We start from the raw sequence: 10,686 nt of genomic DNA, 5'->3' as shown, positions 1-10,686 counted from the left end.
GTGGGGGCCCGCTCGGCGCCCCCTTCCCCCCTGCCATGTCAGGCCTGCGCCCCACGGCCTCCCCCGCGGCCCTCCCTCGGCGGCAGCGCAGGGCCAGCCTGGCGCCATTTAGGCCTGGGGCCTAAACCTCGTTCCCCACCCCCAGCTCACCCCTTCCTCCAGCTCCGCCTTCATTAGCCATCTCTGGGGAGCTCCAGCCTGTCACTGCTGGTGCTGCCTGTGAGGACGCTCTGTCCCAAAGAGCTGCTTGAAAGCCTCGTCTCTGAAGGCCGCCTCTCTGGGCCACAATAACAGCACTAACATGAAGTGAAACAGAATCAGATGTTTCTGAGCTCGACACATCCTGGAGGACAACTAGCAGGTCTCTGGCCTCGTTGGGGAGGGCTAAGGTTTCCCTCCCACAGAGGAAGAGACAGACGGACAGCAGAAAGAAGTCCCCTTCCCCTTCACAAGGTCTCAGAGATCAAGCTGGATCCAAACTCCCACTTCCAGTAAGGGCAGGTGAAAACACTCAAGTTCTTCAAAGATCTTGCAAGCTCAGTAGAAAGGACAAACACAACAAAATGGGAGCCAAGATAGGAGATTCAGGAGAAGAGACAAAGAAACAAGGGTCAAAGATTCGGGATACATCCAACCCAATCAGACCCAATCCAGCTCGCATATAAATCACAACATAATCTAAGTTAATTTAAGTAATTTAAGTGCTGATGCATCCTGTTCTTTAAACGCTGGCCCTACATTTATCAATGCTGAGCTAAGAACTGCAGCAGGAGCCATCCAGGCAGTAGAAAAATTGAGGCGACCATAAAGAGGGGTGCAAGCAGCGATCAACAGGATGACATTCAAGAGGAAAACAGACTCCCAGACTATATTACACCATAACAGCTCCCGTTGTAACACAATGGAGGTTCCTAGGTGGAATGTTAATTGATGTCTTACATACCTAGAGCACGGCCAAGTGTGGAACTGCAACCCAGTAACCCACGGTGCTCTTCACCTGCATCGCGTTAATCTCAGCTCACCACAATCCTCAGGCATTAATTCGATACCAAAGGGATAAGCGACTGACATTCAAAAAAGGTGTAATAATTTCAGTAAGAATTTGCTGAATTCTGCTTGCTGTGGTGAAAACAAGGCAAAGACATGGGTCAAATTTCATTTGTGTAATTTTAATATCCTGTTAGGCAAGTGCAGGAAGCATATAAATGGGGTTGGTACCGATAGGAGATAAAGCATAACCTCTCTGAATAAAAATAACCCTTATTCAAAAAAGTGCTGCCCTCATTTTGTTTAAAACCAAACACACTGAGCTTCGCTGCCTGAATGTGTTTCATATACCTGGGTTGTACGTCAAGAATTCTAGCTGGGAGAGCAGAAAGCGAGGAGAGCTAGCAGTCTGTCTCAGCCGTGAATACACAGCAGAGCCCTCGGGAGCCTCTTCTGTAAAAGGCAGCATGGAGAGGGCATGTAACGCTACTGAAAAGAGCTGTTTCAATCATGCTGCTTCATACATGTCCCCAAAAGGCATACGCTGCAGAATGGCTCACCCCTAGGGCTCCCTCACCAGTGAGGGGTGAGCTGGAGCTGGGCACAATAGTGGTTTTGGTGATCTTGGCATCTCTTTTCTGCATGTCAGGCCAAGCCCAAAGCTGTTCAGCAGATGAGGAGTAGTACACAGGGAACAAACACTGCTGCACACCAGACCTGAATCCAAGGTGGCAAAGGTGGCCCAGATCCCTTTTCTGTACAAGATCCCAGGATCTGATTCAAGCAATCTGGATCACAGAGGAAGAAGTGTGAGCAATGTGCTGAGCTTGGTGTGTACTGTCCACCTCAGCACACATCTGCTTATGGTGTCCACCCAGTTACATCCAGTCCCTTCCCCGCCAGTCTGCCACCACTCAGCCACAGCTGCCTACGGCCCTGTTTCTCCCAAACACTCTTCTAGCTTGCAACAGTGTGCAGCTCAGACCTCTGCTTAAAAACCTTTAGTGCATTTCTCTTCCCAGAACTTGTCTGGTTCATCTTTGGCAACCACAACATCCTGAGGAGATTGACTTCCGCAGCTCAGCTATACGCTGCCTTGAGAACCACCCTCCCCGTCTTCATCCTGAACCTCTAGGCTTCCTATGACGTGCCATGGTGGACATCCTCTAGACCAGGAACTGTGCTTGCTCCAAAAAGAGGACAGAAAACTGTCCCCAAATCCTGTCCACCTCTTCCTGATATGGACTGATGCCCTCAGTCTCGCTGTGTCACTGCCAGTGGTGCCCTTCAAAGCATTTCCTCTGGCAACAGTTTCATAAACCTCCTGCTCCTCCAGCACAGATCCAGATGTCGCTATAAGCAACAGAGAAGGCTTTACCTGCCTCTTTCACCAGAGAGAAGAATGTAGATTCAGTCGTTCTTGGCACTATCTGAACCTACCCCCAAACTCTAGGAGGTCACCTCTAGTCTCTGGGATACTGGAACAGGAGGTGTCACCTTGACATGCCCAACACCCAACCCCAAAGATCAAAGCCCCCAGAGACGGGCCAAGGAGGAGGAAGAAGCGAGGAAGCTGAATTCCCAGCAGACTCTTCTTGATATGCAGGCAAGAGTTCTCCAGGAAATCCAAACATAGCTCCACAGCAAGGGAACAGTCCAACTCCCACTGACAGAGTCGCTTGAAATTGTATATGGCAAAAGTTGTACCAACAGCCTTCTCTAATTAAAAGCACCTGTCTTCTTAAATGGGAAAATCAAGGTGCATGAACTTGAGCAATGCCCCCAAAAAAGCAGAGCAAGGCTCTTTAGATCCTTCTTTGCAGCCTCCACTCCCTGAGCAGGTAAGTTACGTGATTAAATTCTCCAGCCAACTTCTACGTGAAAACTCCTTCCTCCACAGAAGCTTCAAAAGCTGTTATCTGTCCCTCTTATCTTACAAATGCGCACAGCAACCTCAAAAGTTGAGTGTGAAGTGGCAAACAATTTTATTATACAGTTAGTAAAAGGCTTTTTTTTTTTTTTCTTTTTTTTTAAAGATTTGCGGGGACACAGTTCCCTCCTGCAGGTTCACCTGCTGATCTCGCTTTTAAAGTGCTACATTACAACCGTGAAAATACCGGCACTTCACAGCAGAAAGCTGAACGTGTGCTTTTATCGAGTCTGAAGTGGTGATAAACCAGCTGTTTCACAAGAATGATTCAACATGAAAAGGCAAAGCATACAAGCCACTGCTAAGAAGTAGTGGGAAAACAGGTGAAGAATTTCAGGTGAAGAATTTCGTAGGTGAGTAAAGCATCAGAGAAGAGGGCCTTGGTACGGATGCTGCTGGTTTGGGATCTCACAGACTTCCTCCAAATCACGCAGAAAGCATGTGAAGGCACACGCCCCCTCTCTTTACTGAATTTTGGGATGGATTCTGCAGTGTGGTTATGCAGGCTCGCGTATTCTGCTTTAAGAGATGTATTTTGCTTTATTTCACAGAATCTCCTAGATTGGAGAACACCTGTAAGATCATCTAGTCCAATCATTAACCTACACTGACAAGCACTATATCTACGTGATCCTTAAATATCTCCAGGGATGGGGACTCTGGTGCAATATTCAGTAGTAAACATAAGCTTTTTAACAAGGTGAAAGGATTTGGGGACATTTCCTTACCCACTGCAAATATAGAGCAATTCTTAGTGCTGAAAACTGCAGCTTTCACAGGGAAGAGACAGGTCTCTACAGAGCCCTCACTCACAAAATTATGAAAGCTGAGGAGAAAAAACAGCTCACTGGGCACTGTTGATGGGGAATCTCAGGTCCTTCTCCCTGCTTGCGGGGAGGTTTCAGACAAGTTACGACATCATCTTCAAACGGGGAGAACAGCCCCTGCGTTCCCTCTCCCAGCAGAGGAGGTCAAAGGTGTTTGAAAGCACTGTCCCTTCCTCTGATGGATAAAGCGCTAGGCACTGAGCAAACAATGAACATCTCAAGTACACCTGGAGAGCAGCCCCATCAGATCAAAATCAGCACCTCACTATTGCATATTATTGTCCTTATTGTTTAAAGGAGGCACTTCTTGAATTTTTGGGCAAAGGGGATGTGTTAGGAGGGAGGAGCAGCCGTTTGGCTCATCATGGGGCTGATGGACCCTTCCTACTGCAGGCTGAGCTCCAGGCACTTTGCAGCCAGGCATCAAGGCACTCATCTCCCTCCCACTCATCCGCCAGCAGGAAGGTCGTATTTCGTATTTCGGGAAGCTGTGCCAAATGGAAGGAATCCAGCAGGAGTAAGTTACTGGACACAGTAAAGCATGGAAGAAGCAACAGCCTGGATTAGGAGTGCAGCCCGGCCATCAGCACCAGACCACTACAACAGTTTTAATGCCCACGGTATTCTTGCAGGCTCGCCGGATTCAAACCGTGCCAGCCCATGGCATGAGCCTTCTGCTGTGCAAATCCACCACCAGATCACCAAACGTTTTGCTCAGTCGTGCCTCCTGCCACAGCTCCCCTGTTGCCCCACAGCAGATCACAGGAGGGTGGAACACCGCAAAAGTCTACACTGGCATCTTTAGAGCTTAAAAAAAATAAAAAGCCTCTGGCTACAATAACACTCTAACTACAAAATAACTAGCTTTGTTACTTTTGTGCCCCTGTGTTTTTGGGAGGGAGTAGATGAGAGATGGTAAACAACCTGCAGTAACAGCGACAGAAGTGGACAGCACAGCTGGGGATCACTAAACTCTGCCTAGAGTTAGAAATGCATACCAACAGCAACTGAGCACGGTCACTTCTGTCCCCAGAAGCTGCCCTGGGCAGGGGGAAGCTGGGCATATTTATTTGTGTCTAAGGATTTTATCTTTGAAATCTTGCAGCCCAATCCCCTAGCGCTCCAAGCTCATCTCTGGGGATAGCAGGGAAATTATGGGCTGCAATTTTAAATGAGACCTTCAAGATAACCCAGAGCATCTCGACCACCGCGTATGACCTCCCTGCAGTGCACAGTGTCGATCCTATTTGTGTCTCAGCCTGGACACAAGCTTCCTATATTCCTATCCCATAGCACCAGGTGTCAGGAGAGGCAAGAACTATATCCACTCTCCTAGCCAGCCTCAAAAAATACAGCCTAAAGATCAAAGATGCCCAACAACCCTGTGTGGAACCAAATCTGCTGAATGCTGGCATCGCATGAAATGTTCCTCTTAAAGCATAACCCCCTTTCACTGCTTGGAGGGGGGTGAAATGAGATTGATCCCTGAGAAAGCTGGTTAGATGTGGCTCTTTCCTGACCCTCAGCTTCATCCCCAGGGTGTCAGCGCTGCATGAATCAATCCCAGAGCCCATCCCTGATCCTCAGGACCAGGGGAGGATGCTCCAAAGCAAAGCACCAAAGCAGGACAACAGCTCCCAGGAGAGGGGACAGCTCGCCTGCAGTCTGGCCTGGTGCATTCTCACCACAGGGACATCTCTTGGCATGAATGACCAGAAGGCAGTGTGACCTGCTGCACTGGGGTCCTGCCTGCGGACCTAACACCGAGGGAAAGGAGCAGCAGAAATGAGCCAAGGTCCTAGCAGCGGAGCCAGAGACACCAAGTAAGGCAAATTCAACATGAGGCACCTGGTGAAGTCTGCTACACAGACCCTCAGGCACATTTTCAAGCTGAGATGAACAGAGCCAACAAAATCAGCTCTACTTTTACAGGACATCTGCAAAACCTCTCCTCGCTGCACTGCCTGGAGGGACCCAGGGGGTCACCCTTTGGACCACCAGGACATGTTTCTCTGGGACCAAACAAGGAAGATGTGGAGAATCACCATGAGGACTTTCTTTTTTGACTCAAGGGATCACTCCCTGAGCAAGACCCTCTCTATGGGTGTAAAAGGAGAAGGCTACAGAGAGGAAGATGCTTGGGAAATGGGGGGTAACAGACCCAAACACAACAGCATCACGCAACCAAGGCTCCTTCCAGCAAAACCTTCCAGAAAGAGATTTAACATCGTCCCTACTGCCCCCCCCCCCGCCACTGCTCTTCAGGCTTCGAATGCCTTAGCCAAATTCCTGCTACGAAGAGGAATCGCCCTGGCTAAGTGATGGTTGTGGCATCCCATCCACTCCAGCACTATTTCTGCAATCGAGCGTACACCATAAATGCCACAGCTGAAATCACAGCAATGCCCCCAGCTAGAACGATGTATGGCAGGGACAGTCCATTGCTGTCCCCTGGGGGGACTTTGCCTGGAGATGAGCTGGTCGCAGTGCCACAGCCTTTGTTTGAGTGAAAAACTGGAGGGTCTCCAAGGGGACCGGCTCCATCTCGGAGGTCGCCGCCTGCCCCAAGATGGACGCTGGGGTCATGGTCCACGTGGACCTCATGGGTGCCCAGGGAGGTGTTGTTCCAGCTCAGAGGTGGACAGGAGTCTCTGCGTGCTCCAGCTGCCTCCTCTCCCCTGGGGTCCTCATGAGGTGCTGGAGCCAGGCATCCCAAGGAAACTCTGGAGAGAGCTCCTCCTGAGCTCGAGCTATCCGTGCTCACCATGAGCGGGTCACTGCTGAAGGTGAGGCTATCAGACACCCCAGAATGGGGGTTGCTGGGCCGAGAGCTCGGGCATCTGCCAGTTGCCTCTGGGCTCTCTCCAGCCACGGAGAGGAGGACACCAGGTTTGCTGAGCTCCACGTCCCTCTCCACGTTGCTGCAAGGCACCCAGATGCTCGTGGCAGAGCTCACCAGGGGTGCCGTCTTCCCAGACGGACCTTCAAAGCTTCGTGCAACTGTCGGGAGAAAGTCCACCGAGGCCGGGAGGACCTTTGGGAGACAAGGAGAGGGGCTGAGTGCCACAGGGAGCCCCCATTTGGCCTGGTCTCAGGCACCCATGTCACCTGACAAGCCCACTTCAGCACTCAACCACATCTCCAGCCACTAACAGCAAGGTTGGGTCACAGGTAACTCTGCGGCCTGGGAGAGCGAGCGGGGCAGGGAAGTGCTGGGGCTCCAGGGAGCCTTTGGGATTTGGGGGAGATACAGGAAGGAAAGAGATACAACCAGTGAGGAGCGGGGTGGAAAGAGGCACCAGGAAGTGAAGAGACTGTCTGGCAAATCAAGGAGGGGAAATAGGAAGTCAAAGCCTGATAAACTTTGGCTCCATTGTCCCATGCTCCAAAATGCGGCGTCCAGACAGGGACATGAACAGTGGGGAAAAAAGCCCCGAATAAACTCACCACCAGCTCAAAATCTTACACTACAGCAGAAAATCTCCCAGCCAGGGGGAGCTCACAAGGACCTGAATGAAATGCAAGTGGCCATGGGTCACTTACTTTCTCCTTTATCAACATGGAGGGAGTGCTGCTGGCCGTCTCCGCTGTAGGCAGGTTTCTCTCTTGTACAGGAGGCTTCAGGGAGGTGTCGCAGGATGGGGAAGCACCTCTGGGTGCAGGGGTAGCAACTGGGGTGGTTGTTTCCACCTGAGCATCTGTCAGGGACAAAACAAAACGTATTGCATTAATCAGGAGACCTAAAAGGTGAGTTTTGCTCTTCCTCAAGGATGCTGCAATAGGATACTCCCAGAGCTGAGAAGGTCACACAGGGAGCGGGATCCAGTGCCGCTGGATGCTGCCCGGATGGCCCTGGCTCTGCCACAGCACCAAAGCTCTCACAGGAAACCAGATAGCACCAGCCAAGCCCACACCTCCAATCTATTCCTCCCTTCGAGAGCGGGGTGGCCCCAGGCTGCTGGAATGGGGATGCAGAGACATTCAACCGGGATGTTTTACATCGGAAATGAATTAAGTGCCTCTGCCAAGTCTTGGTCAGGATGTTCTGCCAAAATAGTGAGCAACAACAACTGGAGGGAACATCAGCGGAACACAAGCAGCCAGGCTGGATTTCTGCACAACCCAACCTCGCTCTCTTCCTGGAGATCACTGCAGCCCAGGAGACAGGAGAGAAGAGCACAGAGACCTGTTCTCTGCACCTCTGTGAGTGCTCATGGGCCACAAAGGCAGACACAATGTTGGGCTGTCCTGTACCAACAGCCACAGCTACCACCGTTCTTTGGGAGGGTCCCTATGGCCTCCTGGCAGGGTGCTACCCCACACCTACACCTTCTCTGCCACTCTCCATCCTCACCATTAAGCAGGGGAGGCATCTGACAGCACCTTCAACCCTACTCCCCATCAGCAGGGTGGCTACACAGAACTGCTGGGAAGAAAACCCACCTTCATCTCCCCTGTGCTCTCGCAGCATCCTGGCCTGCTTCTGCTCTGCATCAAACTGTTGTTGTATGAGGAGGGGACTAAGAACATCCACAAAGCTACCTGGGGGCTTGCCATGCTCGGAGCTGGGCACAGTCTGTGGTTTTGACAGTGAGTTTGGGGGCTGCTGCCCCCCGCTGCGAGCGGTCTCCTCCAGCCTCGGGGGTGACTCAGTGGAGACGTAGAAGTCCTCTTCGGGCTCGTTCCTGGGCTGCTCAGGGCTGCGAGCAACGCCTACATCCCTTGGCAGAAAAGACCTGCCCAGACCCAAGCCCGGCGCACCACGGTGCAAGTGGTTGGCGTTTCCGAAGCATCCGTTGTCCACACACACCGGGTGCTGCTGGCGGCTCAGCCAGTCCCGGCCCTGCTCAGGAGAGGCAGCTGATGGCACAGCCACGCTGGCTGCCACAGGGGTCCCCGCTGCCACCTGCATGGCCTTGGTGGGGGGCGGGAGATGTCCGTCTCCACTGCGCCCATCACTCGCTCCATCATGGACCGTGCTCATAGGCAGAGGTGGCCAGGCACTCTTTTTCTCTGTGAGGTTTTTGGGGAGCTGGAAGGAAACGAGCTGTGTTAAATCGGTGTGCCAGGATAAGGGGATCTAGGACTACCACAGGGTGCCCCAAACCCTTAACCAGTGACCCACACAAGCCTGGTGATGAAGAGAGTCTCTCCTTGGCACCCATTACAGGGCTCACAGGAGGTGTGCACAGGGTCAGGGGCTACAGAGGGGAGCCTGGACTAACACAGCGGACCCTGCACTCCCACCCACGCAGGGGAAACAGGAAAGGGGAGCAGTTATAGGGCCGTATGTAGGCTGTAAGTTACCAGATACAGCAAGCATGCAGCAGAGATCAGTAGTGAGAGGCTGCTTGGGGTGCTCCTGAACAAGCCCTGGCTTTACCACAGGCTCCCCACGGCCCACTACACCAACACTCCAGTCCAAAAGGAATCTTTGTGTCCCAGTCTGACACACGCCCCACTCACCGATTCCTGCACCGGGGCCCTGGCATCCAGGTCTGTGCTAGCAGCGGTGGCATCACTGGGCAGGAGAGGCAGACGGCTCCCAGCGAGCAGGTCTTGGTGTGGCTGCTCAGCCAGCGGGCCACCCGGAGCAGGGTTCAGCCCTGGGGATGGCATCTGGGCACCGACAGAGGAGACAGCGGGACGGCAATTGCTGGCCACAGGAGGCAAGGAGGCAGTAGCAGGAGCTGAGGAACCTGGAGAAGCCAAGGCAGTTCATGAGTGGGGATGTCAAGGGAAAAGCTGAGGAGGCAGAGGATGACTGTGGGGCTGAGGCAGCCCCTTGCGTGCCCCTGCTCTGTTCCCACATGGGCCAAGCCTGCAGCACCCCTTAATTCACCTTCCCATTTTCCCTCAGGCAAGAAACCCGGCCCACTGCCAACCCAAGCACCTCCAAACAGGGACCGTGCCATCCTCAGGCATGTCACCGCAGTGAGGGACATCCCTAGGGACAGTCACAGACACCCCCAGGTCCCTGCAAAGCCAGGGCAGGGAGAGAGGCCAGCTGCTCAGTGCACACCAGAAGATGAGGTTTGAGTCTCCACCAGACCCCCAGGGCAGCACCCACAGATGACAAGGCTACATACGGGCTTGCCAGGAGTCATATACATGCTGCAGCTCATCAGCCAGGTGCCCCGCGTTGTTCTGGCGCAGCGCGTCGATGAGATCTGGCACCCAGCCCTGCCGGCACTTCAGGTGCTGGTAAAACTTATAGACTGTCGCCTGGCTCCCTCGCATTTCCTCCCGGGCATGAAGTTCATCCTAAACAAAACAAACAGCGGATCTAAGAGAGGGTCTGGCTTAGAAGTAAGGTGGCTATATGTTGCCTGAGCTATACATTGGAGAAGGAGCCCGGCAGGGCTCAGGAAAGCAGGGAATTACTCTGTCGGCATCAGTCAGGCAGCTCAGGGAATCGGCCAGCGACGCCACACGGATGTTCCTGAAATTCTTGAGGTTTTTCAAAATGTAGTCGTACACTTTGTCTTCGGCAAAACCCATCCTAGCTCAGCACCTGCCGTGAGACAGACAGAAAGACTTAAGATGAGCGGAGGGCTGCCGGCAACGCGTGGCTTTTCTCTAGGCGCTTGGGCTTTTCCACAGGGGCGGCCTGACCCCTCCGCACCGACACTCGAACTCGCCGGCAGCGGCGATGGGCGCAGGGGGAAATCCTGGACGGGAAACGCCGAGAGAAAAAAACCCTCAGGTTAAAGTTCAGCTCTCGACTCTGCTTTCACAAACTTATCCCTCCGGCGCTTGCCCCGCCCGTATTTACGCGCATCCTCTTTGCGGCCGAGGGCAGCCCAGCCCGGTCCCGCCAGGCGACGTGGGGACAAGCCTGGGATCCTGCTTTAGGCCCCGGGCGACGCGGCCTCCCGCCGAAGGGCGAGGACGGCGGAGGAGAAGCAATAAACCTCCTTCTCCCGGCGAAACGGCGGGCCC

General features: G+C 53.1%; 2 protein-coding genes across 2 annotated transcripts in view; both read right to left on the bottom strand.

Moving 5' to 3' along the window:
• Positions 1-1,631, bottom strand: part of PANK2 (pantothenate kinase 2) — a 17,937-nt gene extending 16,306 nt beyond the window's left edge. The window contains exon 1 of the mRNA XM_009882550.1: positions 1,565-1,631. Coding sequence (XP_009880852.1) covers positions 1,565-1,631 — 67 coding nt within the window. The remainder of the gene's footprint in view (positions 1-1,564) is intronic.
• A 4,463-nt stretch (positions 1,632-6,094) lies between these two features.
• MAVS (mitochondrial antiviral signaling protein) lies at positions 6,095-10,245 on the bottom strand. Its single transcript, XM_009882549.1, is given in 6 exon segments — positions 6,095-6,778; positions 7,288-7,442; positions 8,188-8,776; positions 9,211-9,443; positions 9,822-10,008; positions 10,129-10,245. Coding segments are annotated over 6 exon segments (1,965 nt in total).
• Positions 10,246-10,686: the final 441 nt, after the last annotated feature.

The sequence above is a fragment of the Charadrius vociferus genome, unplaced genomic scaffold, assembly GCF_000708025.1.
Source record: "Charadrius vociferus isolate BGI_N301 unplaced genomic scaffold, ASM70802v2 scaffold213, whole genome shotgun sequence".
NCBI lineage: Eukaryota > Metazoa > Chordata > Aves > Charadriiformes > Charadriidae > Charadrius > Charadrius vociferus.
Note: the sequence above shows the minus strand (reverse complement) of the source record. Positions and strands in the feature narration are given on the sequence as shown.